We start from the raw sequence: 19,415 nt of genomic DNA, 5'->3' as shown, positions 1-19,415 counted from the left end.
GCCGACGACTCTTTGGGCCATTTGGTGAGCAAGAAATGACTTCATCTTCAACGAAAATTTCACTTGCCGGGCTTCAATAGTTCGTCAAATCAAGCTCAAGATGTTTTTGTGAGCAACATCTTATAAGTTATGTCGCGGTCATCGATTTTATGTATGTGTTAACAATCTCGGTCTTTTGTGTCATTCGACCTAAGTAATTGCTGTAGAATTGTTTGTATCTAAGCCGAGTGACTTCCTTCTCGTATCTTGCATTTATGGTTCTAAAAAAAAAAAATTGATATGACTCTCTTTTCGCCGAAATAAAAAAAGAAAGAATAGTCTATTTTCCAATTTATAGACATATTTACTTTTCGTTGGTTTCTTTAAAAAAGTGAAAATAAACAAACAGTATATAACTTTAAACTACGCCGTTTTAAACCGTTAAAACAAAAACAATCTGCAACCGCTCCCCAAAATCTCCTCCGTTCGCCGGTAGTTGAATATCAATGGCTACAAATTCCGGTGGTGGTGTCGATGCTCCGCTGAAACCCCAACCCCAACCTCACAAACCCACACCCACACCCGAACCAACAACAACAACAACAACCAAAACCCTAGATTCGTCCCCAAATCCAACTCCCATTCCCAATTCCAAACCCCCAAACACTCCCGCCGCCGTCAATTTCGGCCCACGTGAATCCAATTCATCACCTGAATCAGATATTATTCACGTTCCTAGTTATTCCAGTAAGCCTTCACACTATTCTTTCCATTAAAATTTCTTTTTACTGTAATTATGATCATGATAATGTTTGTAGGTATTTTGTTAAGCCTAGGGTTTATATTTTAATGGTTTAGTGGTGCTTGTTAATTTGAATTTGATTCAAATTAAACTTAGGGCTAGGTTTTCAAGCTAGTTCAGCTTTTATGAGCTTGGTCAATCGAGTTTGAGCTTGAGATATGTAACAAGCTGAGCTAGGCTTGAGCTATTATCAAGCTTATAAGCTTATAAGTAGTATGCAAGTGCATATATATATATATATATATATATATATATATATATATATATATATATATATATATATATATATATATATATATATATATATATATATATATATATATATATATATATATATATATATATAACTTAGAACTTGCAATGATGTTATCATTTAATTTATTATTAATAAGACTATTTTAGAGGCATTTAACCTAGGATTATGTTATGTTATAATTTGTTTTGAAATTTTTGTATCAATTTTTCGAGAGCTGGAGGTTAGACTAGATTACGACAGATCTTGATTACTAGCGAGGTAGTTAAAGTTCGAATTTGGGTTGTTTTCACAGAAGAGTAGGGATTATGTTGGTGTGAAAACCATTAATTATTAACCAAGCTTCATTACTGTTTAATTTAGGTCACTCAGATTTTACCAGTTATGGAACAATATTCAAACTTGTGGTGGCATTTGTGTTTAAAGAATATGTAATGTAATTGTAATCATTAACATAATAATGTTGCTATTTGGGATTTCGTATGCGAATGCTTTTTGTGGTGTTTGTTAATTTGTATTTCATTACTAGAATGCTGCTTAATTCTATAGGCTTACATGTTTCCAGGGTTGAACTTATCACTCTGTTTAAGGTAAAAAAAAATACGGAGTACATGCATTTTGGTCTGTACATATGAATTAAAATATCACACAATTTTTAGAATATGGCAGACTTGATACAGAAAAGGTGTATTTGACTTGTGGCTTCATATCATATAGGCTATATAACTTCAAGTTCGATGCAAAATACAAGTCTTGTATGCATCATAAATAGACTTCACTCAACTCTTAGCCCTTTCCCTTTCTAGCTGAATTATTCAACCTGAGCAGTTTGACATAATACAGAACCCAAACGGATCCATTCATAAGCAAATGGGTCAAAGTTGCCACCTCTCGCTCAAATGCCACTATGCCAGAACATTTCTTAGGATATATGATGACTATGATTAGTATGTTTATTTTACTTACATGGGTTATCTTTGTTTAGGGTGGTTCTCTTGGAACAATATTCATGAATGCGAGGTGCGAATTCTCCCCGAATTTTTCGATGGCAAATCACCATCTAAAACTCCAAAGGTTTATAAATACTACCGGAACACAATAGTTAAAATATTCAGAGACAGTATTAAACAAAACCGTCCATCTAAAGAAAACCCTACACCAAAAATCACGTTCACCGAGGCTCGAAAAACAATTGTTGGAGACGTGGGGTCCGTACGAAAGGTTTTCGATTTTTTGGAAGCATGGGGTTTAATCAATTACTTTGGTTCGCCTATTACAAAGGCTCAGTTGAAATGGGAAGATAAAGAAAGTAAGAACGTTTCTGCAACTCCACAGCAGAATAATGATCCTAATGGAGCTAATTCGACTGGCGAAGTTATTGTTTCAAAGAAGAAATTTTGCAGTAGTTGTCATACACTTTGCACGATTGCCTGTTTCTCTAACCTTAAGGTATATTAAAATTTTGGATTATGTAATCCATGATTATCTGATTATTACAATTCCATACAACAGAAGCCGATCTAATCATACTGGTTTTGAAACATATCTAGACACCCTCTAAGTATTATTGTCCAGACTCATTTTTAGAGGTGTTTGAATGTGACTTTAAACCAATTTTGGATGTGGACCATGTTTGACTTGACCAATTTTCTAAAGTAATCACGAGTTTTGGCCGAGCTTTGACCTATTATCCCAGTAAAGTTTGACTGAGTACTTGCCGAGTAATTATGAGTTCTGCAACACTGGAGGTGTTTGGATGTGACTTTAAATCAATTATTGCAATTCGAAACCACATCGATCAATTTCTGACTCTTTTGGTGAATTGAAAACGAATATAATTAAGTTCAACATTGTCAAAAGAATTTTATCTCTTCAAATTTTATTTTATCTTTATCTTTATTGTACAGAAAGATACAACATTTTGTGCAAGGTGCTATGTTCGTGCTGGAGTTAATACTGCAGATTTTAAACGAGTGGAGATCAGTGAAGACGTAAAGACAGATTGGACCGAGAAAGAAACGTTACACCTTCTAGAAGCGGTTATGCATTACGGTGATGACTGGAAAAAGGTGTCTGAACATGTTGTTGGTAGAAGTGAAAAAGAATGTGTAGACCGTTTTATTAAACTTCCGTTCGGAGAACAATATACTGGACCTCCAGATTCAGTTGATCCTGAGGAAAAAGCTACAGATCAGATTGATACGGAATCAAGTCCCAGCAAAAAGATGCGTCCTACACCATTTGATGATGCAAGCAACCCCATTGTGGCTCAGGTATAGATTATATTACTATAAATATGTAAATAGACATAAATACATATAATAGAAATATAAAAGTTCAAGCTTTTTGATTCTTGCAAATGTCCTATTTGGTTGATTGGTATTAAGGGGTGGTTTAAATTTGATTTTCAGAAAAGGGTTTTGCTAACGACGGACCTTGGGGCTGTCGTAAACACGCTTTAAATAGTTTTACATAATCGCCACTAATAAATTAATAATTAATAAGTAACCTCTAATCCTCTATGTACAACTGTTTAAAGACCGTTAACGACTAGGGCTGTCGTTAGCAAAATTCTTTTAACTACTCCGCAGTTTTTGTTTCAAAATACAGACATAAGTAAACCTTACGAAAAAACGAGTTACCAACCCACAAACACTATCAAAAATGATTATTACAAACTTCAAACAAATGAAGCACATCCAACACTATATTTTGCGCCACATTTCATTCTTAGTGGTTATCCAATTGTGTAGCTCTTTAGACTTGTATATTACCATAATCACCTTCAAAACACACATTCTCTTCCATTTCCATCCTCGTACGATACACTTTGAGTTTTTGAACATCAATATTTTCAGGCTGCATTCCTTTCAACATTGGTTGGCGTAGAAGTTGCGGAAAGAGCTGCTTCTGCAGCTGTAAAGGCTTTAACCGAAGTCAGTAACGAAACAAGTAACGAGTTCCTTGAATCCACTTTAGGCGATACGAGAGATCACGGTAATATTTTAATCTGACTCACTTTTACTTTCTAGCAATACATTTTCTCCACATATATTTATTGCCTAATGTGCCATTAAACCTTTTGATGCTTTTTTAGAAATATATTGCAATTATCTTGAACGGCACTTGTAGTCCAATTCGACCATGTGAAAATAATGCAAGTATTTGTGGCCGAAGGATTATATCTAGGATCCAAGTTGATATGATGTTGTATATTAATAAATTTATGTTTTAATATGTAAGATCCCAAAAATGTATTTTTTACAACTTTTGGTGTAAAGTTATATTATATATACTTGGGGTATTTTAGATAAAATTTGTTCTATACGTTTTATCACATTATAATCATATCCTTATTTCTCCTTTTATTGTATGATGGGTCACCTATTTGGCATGATGTATAGTTTTTATTACAACTGCAAATGAGTCGTTAATCGTTGTTATGATGATGTTTGTGCAGATTCTGTAACTACAAATGGTAAGAGCAACACAAACTCATTGAAAGAAGCTTATCTCGAGGCGAAAACGCAGCTTGAGAAAGAAGAACGCGAGTTGGAGACAACAATTTCCGACATTGTTGAAGTGAAGGTATTATAGTGCCACAATCAGTTACTTTAAACTTCTGGAATGGAATTATTTATTTAAATAATTTAAATTTGGTTTTTGTAGGCCAAGGATATACATGATAAGATTGTTCGTTTTGAGGAGCTCGAACTACAAATGGAGAGAGAATGGCAACAACTACGTCAAATGCAAAGTTCACTGTTTGCAGATCAGTTAACGCTTCTGTTTAACAAAAGCGGTGGAACTAGTAGAAAAGAACATACGGAACAGAAACTGAAAACCGAATCGTCTCGACTTCAAATGTCTGAAACCCTGTAATCGTGCTATTTTATTCTCCTACAATTTGTGATTAGGGTTTAGAAATCGAGATATGGCTTCATTTAGCTTAAGTAAAACGCGACATAGTTTTGAGATATAAGAAACTTTGCTGTAGAAATCATTCAGACGCGCAAAATACGAAATTTGTTGTTCTTATCATGTGACTAGTATTTCAGAAACATAAATAGGATTTGTGTTATTCTTGCAAAAGAAAATTATTTCCTATTCATATACTGTATTAATAAAAAAATTACAAAAATAATGTTTCATGGTATGCTCGTGCGTACCCTGAACACTTATATATCCGCCTATGCTGCTGATATGGGTTGCATATGGCGAGTCCCTGCAAAAGCGACTAAATTAGCTGGTGAACATGTCCAGAAAATAGCAGGATGATAACAAAATAGAAGGATAACAAGCAACGCACCTGGTTCGTGGATGACCGTAGTTATTTTGCGTAAACCGATGCTTGTAGCTATACTTGTCACACTAACTTGAACGACGCAACCGCCTGAAAGTTAGCGCCCAAGTCACTTAACTTTTTAAATCATAAACAAGATCTATATACTTCTGTTCTAGAAAAGAATTATGTTGACTTTCAAGGTCAAACATGATCAACCCATTGGAATGAATTGACCCTAAATATATGTGACATCAATCAAGAAAGGATTAAAAAACATGAATCAGACCAACAATTTGCACATTTGACAGAGAACAAGATCAGTACTGTAGATGACTTCCCATACATATAGTTTGAGCCGGCGACAATAAAGAAAAATTTCAGCATACCTTTTCAATCTTGGAACGATATTTCTCTGATTCATCATCCATGTACTGCAAACATACGAGAAACCAGTGTTCAAACTTTCATAACAAACGAACGCACCCTAAATTATACACTAATCTTTAAAAGTGCAACACTAACCTGTCCTGTGAGAGTGTACAATCTATTGTACCACCCGTTGTTAGCTATGCCCAAAACAGAAACTAAATGCCTTTCAATTTCACCCGGATTCTTAAGTGTGTACTCTATGTAGTACATACCTGGTCAATTACAAAAAACATATCACTAATAGTTGAACAAGTGATTAGTTGAACTCAATGATTTCAAGGTAAAGTTGTCATGTAACAATGAACTAGGACTACGAGGGCAATCATATCATTTCAGTTTAAAAGTTTGCCAAGAAATGAACTTTTCTGCTTTTTTTAAATAATGATGACTTGCACATATTCTTTTTGCTTGTTTAGATCATAAAGATGCTATCGTTCTGTTTAAACACTACTTTTATTCTAAGAACAAAGTAAAAGTAATATCTAATTACCTTTTGTGGATTTACTGTCGATGAGCTTAGCTGAAACACCAGGTGGTCTCTGCCAACTTCTGTCCAATCCGCTAACCTGTTAATACTCGTTTTTCAGTTGTTTTTATTTTAAAAAATATATATATTCGACGCCTAATTTTTTAATTAGAGTGTAAAGGTTACAAACTTACCAGGTTTTCGGCAAAAGAATCAACCTTTCCAAAAGATTCCAACTTAGTGAAATCCGCACCAAGCCCCGTGATCACTAGACTGACTGGAAGATACATACGAAAAATTGATGATTTTTTTTTTACAGAATTTGAACTAAACTGATGACTAGTGAAAGAATAACTATTTACCGTTTGAATTAGAAGCTTCCGAAGGGTAGAATGCTGTAACTGACTTGAATCCGTTGCCTTCGCCTGCTCCTACTAGCCAATCTAAAATATGAAAAATACTTGTTACCATTTCATCTTATATTAATGAGCAAATTTTACTCATTTTAGATGGTTAAAAACTCGGTACGATTTAAATTCACCTTGAGGAATCGTGATCTTGAACTTGTTCACTTCATCAGTGTAAATTCGGAAACCCTCCGGCACACCTAGTAATACCACATTTTGCAATATAATTTTATTGGTAAAACAATATTATGCTTCTAACAAAAAAAGAAAAAAATGAAAAATTTATTGCATATTCAATGAGAGGTTACCTTCTTCAGCAAATGCAAGTGGAACCATTGCAGGTACAAACAATGAGCCAAATACAGTGTGCAACAAAAGATCTCTTCTATGAACTTTCAAAGATTTATCTTCAATATTTAAGCTGAATTCATCAATTCAATGACCCCCCACAACAATAATTAAATCACATTCTAATGAAAAGCATAGAAATTTTATTATTGAATGTAGGATTTGATCAAACACATGAAATATTAGTCAATGTTCATATCAAAAACTGGGATAATTAGATAAAGATATTCAAGAAAAAATTAGAGGTGAAGTGAAATTAGTCATATTACCTTAAATCTTGATCTTGTTGATGGGTTTTGCAAAAGATAACATTTTGATAATTGGGTGTCTTTAATTCTGAAGAATTGGAAGGGGAAAATCATGAAAAGTTCACACACACATAGATAATTAACAAGAAATAGTGAGTAATATGAAGTTTAAAGATAGCATATATACAAGGATCAATGAATTAAATATTACTTGTTGTAAAGTGAAAGGAATTAATGTGAAGATGAAGGGACTGAGAATGCAGAGATGAAAGGGGAGCCATGGCTGACTAATAACTCAAGATATTGGACTGAAATTTTATGTCCAGTAATCAACTAAACTCCTTTCTGCAAGTGGATATTAGCTATTTACACGTGGATTTCCCCGTATTTATTTTTATTATTTTTATTATTATTATTATTATTATTATTATTATTATTATTATTATTATTATTATTATTATTATTAGTGAAATGGCCCGTGGAATCACGAATTTATTTAAACGAAATAGTTTAATGACGGGTTTGTTTTAGTTATTAAGTGAATGTAAATGTTAAAGTCATTTAGTTTAATGACCCGTGTAATCACGGATTTCAACTAAAAAACTTGTCATTTTTTTACAAACATATTGATGTACTTAAAATGGTCAGAATAAATGAACTACATTCATACTCTCACCACCATCTTCCAATTTTCATCAAAATTACTGTTTTTCTTGTCATAAAAATCTACATTACAACCTTTTATTGAGACATGTAGTTCGGATACATATGTAACGTAATTAATCCCGTAAAGAGAACCCTTATTTGAATGATAATAACAATAATATAATAATTATAATAATAAATACTAATAATAAAGTTTGCTTAAAAATTGAGTATTTATATTTTAATAATAATTATTAGTAATAACAAATGTACCTTGAAATTTTTTAAAACTTAAAATACAATATTATATGAAGGTTATACGATATGTTTCAAAATTTGTACACGTGTTCATGAGTTGTTTTGTAAAAGATTTTACAATTTGTTAAAAAGTTTGTACATATAGTCATGTGGGTATTTATATATTTTGTGTATTTATTTGTTTGATTTTGTATCTTTTTTAATTAGAATTAATTTTATAATGTAAATCAATATAATTGTATTATCGATTTATATTTGTTTTATTTTGTATATATAATTTAAAATCATAAAACCTTATTGCCTTTAAAATCGGCATGCGTATATTATTGGGATTATTATATGTTTTTATTTTATATTTTTTTAATTTTTAATAAAGCAGATTTACTATATAAAATAATAATGACATCATCATTATGAAGATTAAAAGGTAATTAGTGAAATGATAACATCTAGAGATTTATATGAATATATAGATTATTATTATTATTATTATTATTATTATTATTATTATTATTATACTGTTCCTAACATACAACACAATTAAACCGAGCCCAAGCAATTAATTAATTAAAATTAATTAATCAGGAAGGAGACAAATAATTAATTTGAAAGACGGATGACAATTAAGGGATGTCTTCTTAATTAGGAGAAAGTAATGTTTTCAGTTAAATTCAAAATAGTTGACATTAAAATCAAGGGTTAAACCTAAATTATTGAATGCTTTAAAATAGAAGAGAGGCAAGTATGATAGCAAACACTTTTAAAGTTTTCTTGATGGTTATGGTGGTGGAGGAATATTCAAATCAAACCAAATTTTAAGTTGAGATTCAAGGGACCAATCAAAGTGCGACACGTGGCGCAATAATCACATGTGATTGAAAAAAAAATTCAAAAAAAAAAAATTCAAAATTTTTTTTTTTTCAAAATTTTTTTTTCAAAATTTTTTTTCTCCAAATTTTTTTTTAATTTTTTTTTCAATTACATGTGATTGGATTTGACATGCGGTAAATCACATGTGATTCTGCATGTCAAATTCAATCACATGTGATTGAAATTTTTTTTTAGTAAAATGACGATTTTCAGTTAATTTGTGCTAAAACCTTTAAACACCAAGTTTTTGATCAGTTCACCGAATTAAAGTATGAAATTTTGAAGATATGATCACGAAACGCTAACAAACTTGATCAAATCACCAAATTAAAGTCGCTTTCTGGTTGAAATTTTTTTTTGAAAAAAAAAATTTGAATTTTTTTTGAAGAAAAAATTTGAATTTTTCTTTTCAATCACATGTGATTGGATTTGACATGCAGAATCACATGTGATTGTTTTTTACAATCACGTATGATTGGATTTGAAATGCTATATTTTAAAAAAAAATAAAAAAAATTTCAAAAAAAGAAAAAAAATTTCAAAAAAAATTATTTAAAAAAATTTAATTTTTTTTTCAATTTTTTTTTCAATCACATGTGATTGTTGCGCCACATGTCGCGCTCTGATTGGTCCGTTGAATTTCAAGGAAATTATTGGATTAAATGGATTACAACTCTATAGTGGTGGATAAATGAATAAAGTTTTTTGTTTTGTTTAAGCTACTCGAAAATTGAGTAGCTTTACACATACGTACGTAACTTAACCAGATAACTCAATGATCTATTCTAAGTGTGAATAAATGAATACACGAGTATAGGTTTTTTTTTTTTTTTTTTTTTTTTTAGCCTACTAGAAAAATCTGAGTAGTTTTACACATATGTATGTTATCTAATTAGATAATTCAATGACCTGTTCTAAGTGGTAAATGAATAAAGTTTTCATTGTTTAGATTACTCGAGAAATTTAAGTGTTTTATACAGATTTATGTGACTTAATCAGATAACTAAGTGATATATTTAACCTTTTTCGCTCGCACTCTATAATAGGTTGATAGTAAGGTTTGAACCTGAAACTTTTGTGATGTAAATTGTTAATAATGAAAAATCTGTGAGCTTTTACTATTTTGCCCATAATTTTTTTATACTCATTTAATTTTAATTGATTTAAAAACTCAAACGTCTGTATTCAAAGTTTTACAAAGTGCCTACTTCTTTATATTTTAGAGTGGGCGAGACTCCTCCTTGTCCTAATACTCAAACCATAGACTCTAACTTTTTTTAAGCAACGAAATAAGAGACATCATTAATTGTGGTTGATTTGTAAGTGAAAAGTTATGTGATTGATTTGTAAGTGAAAATGTAAACGATAATAAAACGAACAGTTGTGTAGTTGATTTGTAATTATAGAAAATAATATTAATAATAATAATAATAATAACAAAAATGAGTAGTTGTTAGAAAGTGAAAAGTTATGTGATTGATTTGTAGTAAGTGAAAATTTTTATGGTTGATTTGTAAATAATGAAAAATTCGTGATGATTTGTAGAATATGACATTTTGTGTTGATTTGTAAAACTTGAGGACTACTATTTATGATTTTGTGACTTAGATAAGGTAGAAATAACTTGCACCATAGACTCGCATAAGTAAAAAGGAGTTCTTATTTTTTAAAAATTAATTATATTTGAATCCTAGCACAATAAATATATTTGGTGAAGATACATTTTTACTTTCTAACTATTTAGCATTCAAAACCACTTTTTGTTTTACATCATAAAATAATCCACATGAAAAAAGCACTAAATGCGGCAACTGTGTGATTTTTTTATTTCTCTCGTGCAAGTCTTGACTTGTTTACAATCATTAAAGTTGATTTGTAAACTTCCTTTTTTCAAAAATAACAAAAATTTATATAAAAATGGAAAACGTTTTTGAAAAAAAAAAAACGTCTTCATCGAAGAATACAAATAAGAAAATGCGATAAAGCTCCTACCTAAACGCGGCACTACAAAACAAACAACCTATACTAAGCCTCATCTTTCGAAACTTATACAAACTAGTCAACATTACTCAACTAAACCAAAAAAGCCCACTAAACATGTAACATCCTACCTTTGGGCCTAGTAGGTAATGACTTATTTACCCTTCTGTGCTAAAATAGTGATTTTAATAATTATGTGTTTTATAATTATTGTATACTAGTTAAAGACCCGCGAATTCGCGGGTTTTATTTAAAAAAATTATTAATAAATTAGCCCAAGCAATAAAAGTATATTGATGTTTCAAATGTTGAACATGAAATAACGTTAAAGTATGCTCACGTAAATACAAAAAAGTGGATGATTTTACGTAAAAATAACAAAAATATAAATAAAATTTTAGAAGGAACATAGCAATTATTTATATAGGAATGGAATCCCATTGGTGATTAAATGAACTTAATCGCTTGTGATAGTTGTGAATTGAAAGCAATGCCATAGATCTCTGTCTTAACTTTAGTAATTCCAGCATCTTTTGCAAGATATGAATGCGTAATTCATCTGCCTGTAATTGTAAAAAATGCAACCAAAATTAGGTTTCATTTGTTGATTATACATGTATTGGTAGTTATAAGCTATATTGAACCTGAAACAATACCTTATCATAATAGTTTTTGAGAACGGATAATCTTCCTAAGTTTTCTGACATTTGATTGGAGAAATCATTCATAGCAGAAAAGTCTCCTTTATCAACAAATGATTTGTCTGCAAAAGAATTACTTAAAGTATCTCGCAAGTTTGTGATGTTAGTTGTGATGTTCGTTTCTTTCTTCATAGCTGCTAATTTCAAAGCTTCCATTTTTTCTGCTTGTTGATCGCTTAGTAGGACGTGATTAGTAATTAGTTGAAATAGAGAATGTTATTGTATTAATAATGCTTATACATAAATAATGTAGTATACTATATTAGAGACAATAATATTACTCTTATTTTCGAACAATTGTACAATATATTAAACATAATTGTAAAAAAGAATATAAATACCGTGACTATAAGAGATGGTTTAGATCCACCAACCCATGCGAGGAATTGTTCAACATGAGACATCCAACATCCCAAAACAATAGGCAAGACATTGATTTTTGATGCATTAGCTTTCAAATCGCCAAATGTGAAATAATGTTTTAAGATATTGTTGTTTATAGGATCAATTTCGTTGTCCGTAGATTGATTCAACAGTTTCTTTTTAGACTTACAACCATCTGATCTAGTTCTTCCCACCAGATTTTGTACTCTTGAACAAAGTGTATAGTATATGTTTTGAAAAATAGTCAAATCAGTATGTAAACAATAAATGAATGATTACTATGAAAAAAGATTTGTAGTTTTAGGTATATGTCTTACCACGATTGGCATTATTGTCACTTCCTGTATATTTAACAGTTTATTAACAAATCAGATATGTAACATTTAAAGAGTCAATAATATTGTAGAAATATAATAAAATTCAACAATCGATCGTGAAATGGAGAAATAAGAATAGCAACCTGATATTTGAGTGAATCTTTGCTTTCAAGTTGTTAAGATACGTGTAGTATTATGTTTTCCATATTATGGAAGCATGCCTATGAAGACAGTAACTAACATTAGACACCATGTAGTCCCTTACCCTTAAGGCTATTAATACATTCATTTGGTTGCTAGAAAGTTTTACAACATCAACATGTTGACAAGATCATGTACCTGACGTAATGATATGTGTTTTTCAAATTTGTAAATTATTTAATGCTATTATATCAATCATAAGGATAAATTATAAATTTTTTGCATATGTATGTAGAAATCGAATTGTAGTTATGCTTATTAAACCGTAATCTATTTTAACTGGATTGACATGAATCAATTATAGGTAATATATATAACAAAAATAGGTAAAATCCATCATTTTTTATTTTTTAAAATTACCTCTTTCAGTTATAAATTCCTAATAATTAATAGAATCGTATGATGAATGTATAAATAATAATTTATTAAACTTGATATCATTTTGTTAATATGCGATATCAGATTCTAGTATTCTAATATTAATATTTGCAACATACGAAAATTTAAATATCGAATTTGACATAGGTTATGAAAATAAGACATACGCAGCTGTGATGACCCGGAAATTTCTGACCAAATTTAAACTTAATCTTTAACGTTTCCGACACGATAAGCAAAGTCCATGAAGTTGAATCTCGAAATTTTAAACTGTTCAATTACCGTTTGATTGTTCTCAGCGATTCACGAACAATTATATGTAAATAGATACATATATATATACTATAACTTGAAAACGTAATAAGGTATTAATTGTATGAATAACTTGCGATGTGTATTTAAACGTGTTTATGAATATTGAATATAATTAGTTCTAGAAAACTAGATTTTATAATATTTTTATATGAAATGATAAAAATTTACTATTAAACGATACTTTTTCAATTTAAAAATTTTACGTATTAAGTCGTTTTATTTTTATGATATAATTTTTGTAATTTTTTTTAAGAAACGAAGTTAAATTAAAAATGTACAATTTGTAAAGCACAACGTACAACAACGTGTAGCTTAAATAGTTGAATTTAAATTAATTCATTTACTATTCATTGAATAGTAAATGAAACGAAATTAATTAATTTACTATTCACATGAAAGCGACATAATAGAAATTATTAATTATAAGTTACATAATATAACCCTGAAGTATTCGATAAATACGACTTTTAAAAACATTTACGATTCAAAATTTATTATTATATTATTATATTTTATTTCAATATTATTATATTATTATATATATTATATTTAATTATGTCGATAAGGAAAACAACAAAAATGATTATTATTTTATTATTTTATTATATTATATTAATATTTTATTATATTATTAAATTTAAAATATCTACATCTATATCTCTATATATATACGCATATGGATAGATAGATGGATTACACTCAATCATTTTTTTTATAAAACACACTTGTTACTTCATAGTATCAATATTTTAATATTATACTTAATATTATTATTATCAATCTTATTACTATTAGTATTATTATTTTTATGATACAAAAATAATAATATACATAAAATACAACGATGGGGTTATGTTCGGGTGATTTTGAAAACGAGTTTCAAGTGGGTTATAGCTAAGGAGGTTATGGATAATGTTCGGGTGTATTGTTCGTGAATCTCAGACCAAACATGCATTCGCTGTTGTCATTGCATCTACATATTTTGCCTACAATATTGAACCACAATATTGAAAAGTGAGTTTCATACGATCCCTTTTTATTTATATTTTTGGGCTGAGAATACATGCACTTTATTTTAAATGCAATGGATACAAGTACATACTAAATTCTACACCGAGTTTGAACCGAAAATCCCTTAGCTTTGGTAACTGTTAACTGCCAGTTATAAGAACTGGTGGGCGCGAGTAGTAGTATATGGATCCATAGGGTTTGACATCCTCGTCTGTTCCAGGTATAGAAATCCTATCCTGAACTATAAAACAGACGTATGCTATTTGAGTGTATTGTACATGTTGGTTGCATGTTAAACGAGGGGTACTTATTATATAGACGTTAAAGCTTAGTTACCAGGGTGCTCATTCTTGTAGAATATTTTGATAAACATTTATGGAAGAAACAACTGAAATCTTGTGATCCATCTTTATATACAGATTATGCGAAACATATAAACTATGAACTCACCAACCTTTGTGTTGACACTTGTTAGCATGTTTATTCTCAGGTTCCCTAGAAGTCTTCCGCTGTTTGCTTATATGATATACAAGCTATGTGCTTGGAGTCTTACCTGGCATATTTTTCAAGAAAACGTTGCATTCACCAATTCATCACCATGTACCTTATTTGACTGTATTGTCAACGAAAGCACTATTGTAAACTATTATATACGGTGATTGTCTATATGTAGAAATCATTAGTTGTCGAAAACCTTTGATTTAAATATACATTTATGGTATTCCTTTTCAAAAGAATGCAATGTTTACAAAACGTATCATATAGAGGTCAAATACCTCGCAATGAAATCAATGAATGACGTGTTCATCCCTATGGATTTGGAGCGATCGTCACAGTTGGTATCAGAGCGTTGGTCTTAGCGAATCAGGTCTTGCATTAATGTGTCTAACTGATAGATGTTAGGATGCATTCGTAAGTCTGGACTTCGACCGTGTCTGCATGTCAAAAGTTTTGCTTATCATTTCTTGTCGGAAATTACCTGTTTATCAATCTTACGTCTTGACACGTGTTTTTGCATTTATTGCATACACGGTGTATAGACAAATCATATCCTATCATATCTACTAGAGTAAATCTTATTTGGCGTTTTTCAAAATTTCCTCCGTAAATTTCGGAATCCTTTTACTATATATACGTATGCGAGAAGACGAAGGTATCATCCAGTATTCAACCCTCAATTCATACCAAGAATCATTTCATAACTTTCTGTGAACACGTAAGATGGACTCCTCGAATAGACCAAGTCCCTCCAACTCCGAAGACAGCGTGACGGGACCGCACCGACCGATCAAATACCGTGATTTCTTTAGAAAGTGGAAATGGGTTCGCGAAATACTTACCCTATGGAGAAATGAAGAAGGTACTCCATACCACGAGCCGAACTTACCGCCTAACGTCGGAGTACTCGATCCGCTTACCGGCGAACCTGTTCGCAACACCGTTTATACTCTTTTTGCTAGAATTTTTCGTCTTGAAGCTACCATTAACGGAACTAGAGAAGATATCCGACCTCTACCTCACACCGATAACCAACCAGGGTTAGTAGAAGAAGTTAAAGAACTTCGAGCTCGAGTGTTAACTTTAGAGAGCACAGTACACAATTTACAAGCACCAGCAGTATCACCAACACCAGTAACATCACCATCCTCTGCACCAACAGCACCAGTACCACTGACAACAACACCAACAGTACCATTACCACCACCAACAACATCCACATCACACGCCTCAACATCACGATCTGTACCTCGGATATCACCATCATACACACCATAGATACCAAGGAGTATCAACGACAACAAACGATGAAGTATGGATTCATAACTTCATTGGAGAAGTATTCTACAGCGATTATGTAATTTTTAAAGTTTAGAGATTATCTATTCCAGCCTTAATCATAAATCAGATAGAGTAGAAACCCTGATCAGAATAGTGTATGATTTACAAGCTAAACTTGTTATATCACAACATCACAAATACCCTTAGCTTCACCAGCACACAGTGCTGTCAACATCATTAGAAACATCATCAGCACCTCTAAACATCACAATCTCCGTCAGTTCAAGAATTACCGTGGACATCATTACGAACCAATAACACGTATATTGAATCAACGAGTTATGAAATAATAACTCATTCCCTCCGAAGAATTTATATGTATATCTTATATATATAAATTTTAAACCCTAATAAATCTTTCTGTACTAAGCTATTATGTATGGAACTTAACTACTCGGTTAATTCATATTACTAATATGCTATGATGTACAACCTTCGTTAACTACAATCTCTGTTTCAATTCAATGAATTTCGTTTCATAATAAACCAAGTGTATTATTCAATTACATAATTGATTTTGCATTTTCATTTTCGAAGTACTCGAAACTTTTTAGAAAACATCATTCGCACCTTGCGTTGCAAGAAATCAACGAACATTAACCTCCTTCACCAATGGATATCATAAACAATGAAGTATCGATTTCATTAGTAAAATACTCCGCGAAGATTATGTAATCTCTAATGTTTTAGAGATTATTCATTTCTAATTCAAGCTGAAAATCAAATGAGCTTAATATGATATTAACTCATTAAATCTGTATTACATCTGAAGAAAATATACATACATATATTTTCATAAAGACTGTAATGAAAATTCTTTTGTACAAAATATTAATTGTGAAATCTTTAACGGGTAGGTAATACTCGGGAAATATATAAGTTCACAATTAATATGTTAGATTGTACATTCTTCAACTTTGATTCACAAATCTATTAATCATGCTCACAATGATACACAATCATCTCATACAAATTCAATTACACATTCTGATATTGAAGGATCAGAATCAAATTCATAACCCTGAACCGGTGACATCATTCTTAGATCTCTACATCTTTCAAAGCTACACTTTGACTTCAAAACCGTGCAAGATCCTTTAGCGTTGTTTTTACCAAAAATAATCTTACAATTCCTTTTCAAAGTATCCAGTATTATCAACCATTCAAACAGTCAACGACGACCTTTCAGATCGGTAACTTTGGCATATACGTTTTTGTTACCGGGAAACCTTTCATGTCCCATCACATTAGCAGTAAATTTACCAACAACTCCATTGATCTTTGACCTTCCGAAAAATCTTTATACTCATTGAAACCCTATCATTTACTCATCTGCATCTTGTAACGAGAATTGCCATAAGAATTAGCAGGAGTTAGCAATCAATATTTTGAAATCTTGAAGCACGTCTACGCCAACAGTTATATGAGTACATATAACGTCTACCTCCTGGACGTACATACTTCGAATATGAAGTTTCTGAAAAACCCCCTGAACTATGAACTAGTTCTTCGAAATTGGAACAATGCTGATGAAGCAGCAAAAACTGTAAACGACCTTAACTGTCAAAAGTTTGATAATAAAGAATAATATGGTGGTAAAGCTGAGAAAAAGAGAAGGTTTGGAACTGGAAAACGGATTGAGCAAAGTATGAAGGAGGCTGTGGACAAATCACAAAGACTGAACCTGCCTTCAAAGAATACAAACGACTCAGTATCTGCTGAAGTCATTAACGAAAACCTTGCTTTTGACTCTAAACCTTTTCGAACAATATTCTTCATCATCATCATATCTTAAATATTCTAAGATATTATTGTATCTTTCATTATAAATATCCTCAATAATTCTGAGGATAATTTCGTGACTATCTGAAATTATTCATTCCTTCACGCTATCTGTGTTACATCATAAAAGAAACTGTGTTAGTTTCTAAATTCTGAAAAATTCAAGTTTAAAATATGAATGTTTTGAAGTAGTGTTGGGAACTGAAGCATGAATTAGTATAATATAATGACGTCAGGCCAACGTGATTATATTACAGTAAGTCATGCTGAGTTTCTAATGGAACGTGATGAAGGTTCACAGATCCCACCCTCATCATGAACCATGTTACATAACTCTTTCATTTTATATAATCTCTAAAAAAAAAATATCAAGAAAATATTTTTCTTGATGATTCGGTCTTTTCCAGATATTCTGGTAATTTGACAAATCAAATCGTGCTATTACCTTTCCTTTCTACTTTATATATTATGATCATTCGAAACTCCATACCTACGAATTCCGGACCATTACTCGCTTGACTTGAAATCGGGAAGAGAAAACGAAAGCATGAAGTTCCGAAATATAAAGGAGAATATAGGTCCGATAACAACCCTGAAATTTACAAACCGTGTATATCAATGCGTATAGCAATATAAAGACACGGGAGAATGAAAAACACTATAACCCCAAGGTAATGGTAGAAGAAAGTAATTTCCTCTGGTGGTAGATGAAAAAGAAGAATGACAGATATGAAAGTTAGGAGTATATCAAGAATCAGAACTGGATGAAGCATTTCACAATCTTTTAGAAGTGTGAAATGAGGAAGAAGATGTAGGAGTGGTGAAAATAATGAAACGGAAGAGGTCAATTTATAGCAAAGTATCAGACATAGCAATCGAGGCAGATTACACATTTAATCAAAGAAAATCCTAATTCCCGCAAATTCCGAAGAATCAAATCTTATTTAGATTTTGAAGATTTTCTATTCCTTAAATTCCGAAAATCAATCGTTATTACATCAAGAGTTAAGACGAATCTCTATTTCTTCAATTCACTATTATACGATAACTTCTCTCATACGCTTCGAGTAATCGGATTGTTATATCCATATTATTCAGCAGTGATAAACTCTATTTATCGACTCATATACGTCATGAAAACATTTTTATTGTTAGCCATGACGACCTCACTCAAATTTCGGGACGAAATTTCTTAAACGGGGGGATACTGTGATGACCCGGAAATTTCTGACCAAATTTAAACTTAATCTTTAACGTTTCCGACACGATAAGCAAAGTCCATGAAGTTGAATCTCGAAATTTTAAACTGTTCAATTACCGTTTGATTGTTCTCAGCGATTCACGAACAATTATATGTAAATAGATACATATATATATACTATAACTTGAAAACGTAATAAGGTATTAATTGTATGAATAACTTGCGATGTGTATTTAAACGTGTTTATGAATATTGAATATAATTAGTTCTAGAAAACTAGATTTTATAATATTTTTATATGAAATGATAAAAATTT

General features: G+C 31.0%; 2 protein-coding genes across 2 annotated transcripts; one reads left to right on the top strand and one right to left on the bottom strand.

The window, feature by feature from the left end:
• The first annotated feature begins 434 nt into the window (after positions 1-434).
• On the top strand, positions 435-5,154 carry LOC139866013 (SWI/SNF complex subunit SWI3B). The gene is made up of 6 exons (XM_071854140.1): positions 435-726; positions 2,020-2,483; positions 2,942-3,307; positions 3,893-4,031; positions 4,495-4,622; positions 4,704-5,154. Exons 1-6 carry the CDS (start codon positions 486-488, stop codon positions 4,914-4,916), a joined length of 1,551 nt encoding a protein of 516 aa, XP_071710241.1. The 5' UTR covers positions 435-485; the 3' UTR covers positions 4,917-5,154.
• A 29-nt stretch (positions 5,155-5,183) lies between these two features.
• LOC139866014 (psbP domain-containing protein 3, chloroplastic) lies at positions 5,184-7,559 on the bottom strand. Its single transcript, XM_071854141.1, has 11 exons — positions 7,429-7,559; positions 7,239-7,305; positions 6,930-7,042; positions 6,756-6,821; positions 6,577-6,657; positions 6,409-6,491; positions 6,239-6,314; positions 5,842-5,960; positions 5,706-5,750; positions 5,344-5,427; positions 5,184-5,259 (listed from the first exon to the last, which is right to left on the bottom strand). The coding sequence occupies exons 1-10, from the start codon at positions 7,496-7,498 to the stop codon at positions 5,401-5,403; spliced, it is 747 nt and encodes a 248-aa protein (XP_071710242.1). The 5' UTR covers positions 7,499-7,559; the 3' UTR covers positions 5,184-5,259; positions 5,344-5,400.
• Between the last annotated feature and the right edge of the window lie 11,856 nt (positions 7,560-19,415).

The sequence above is a fragment of the Rutidosis leptorrhynchoides genome, chromosome 9 (genome assembly GCF_046630445.1).
Source record: "Rutidosis leptorrhynchoides isolate AG116_Rl617_1_P2 chromosome 9, CSIRO_AGI_Rlap_v1, whole genome shotgun sequence".
In the NCBI taxonomy this organism is placed as follows: Eukaryota; Viridiplantae; Streptophyta; class Magnoliopsida; order Asterales; family Asteraceae; genus Rutidosis; species Rutidosis leptorrhynchoides.
Note: the sequence above shows the minus strand (reverse complement) of the source record. Positions and strands in the feature narration are given on the sequence as shown.

What these genes read in the sequence shown, in the direction of transcription:
- LOC139866014 (XM_071854141.1), bottom strand. Translation starts at nt 7,498, where the DNA reads ATGGCTCCCCTTTCATCTCTGCATTCTCAGTCCCTTCATCTTCACATT. An exon ending in CAACAAGATCAAGATTTAAG is followed by an intron (nt 7,043 to 7,238) that starts GTAATATGACTA and finishes TGATGAATTCAG; the next exon opens with CTTAAATATTGAAGATAAAT. An exon ending in ATCGTTCCAAGATTGAAAAG is followed by an intron (nt 5,428 to 5,705) that starts GTATGCTGAAAT and finishes GCTAACTTTCAG; the next exon opens with GCGGTTGCGTCGTTCAAGTT.
- LOC139866013 (XM_071854140.1), top strand. Translation starts at nt 486, where the DNA reads ATGGCTACAAATTCCGGTGGTGGTGTCGATGCTCCGCTGAAACCCCAA. An exon ending in TCACGTTCCTAGTTATTCCA is followed by an intron (nt 727 to 2,019) that starts GTAAGCCTTCAC and finishes ATCTTTGTTTAG; the next exon opens with GGTGGTTCTCTTGGAACAAT. An exon ending in CCGACATTGTTGAAGTGAAG is followed by an intron (nt 4,623 to 4,703) that starts GTATTATAGTGC and finishes TGGTTTTTGTAG; the next exon opens with GCCAAGGATATACATGATAA.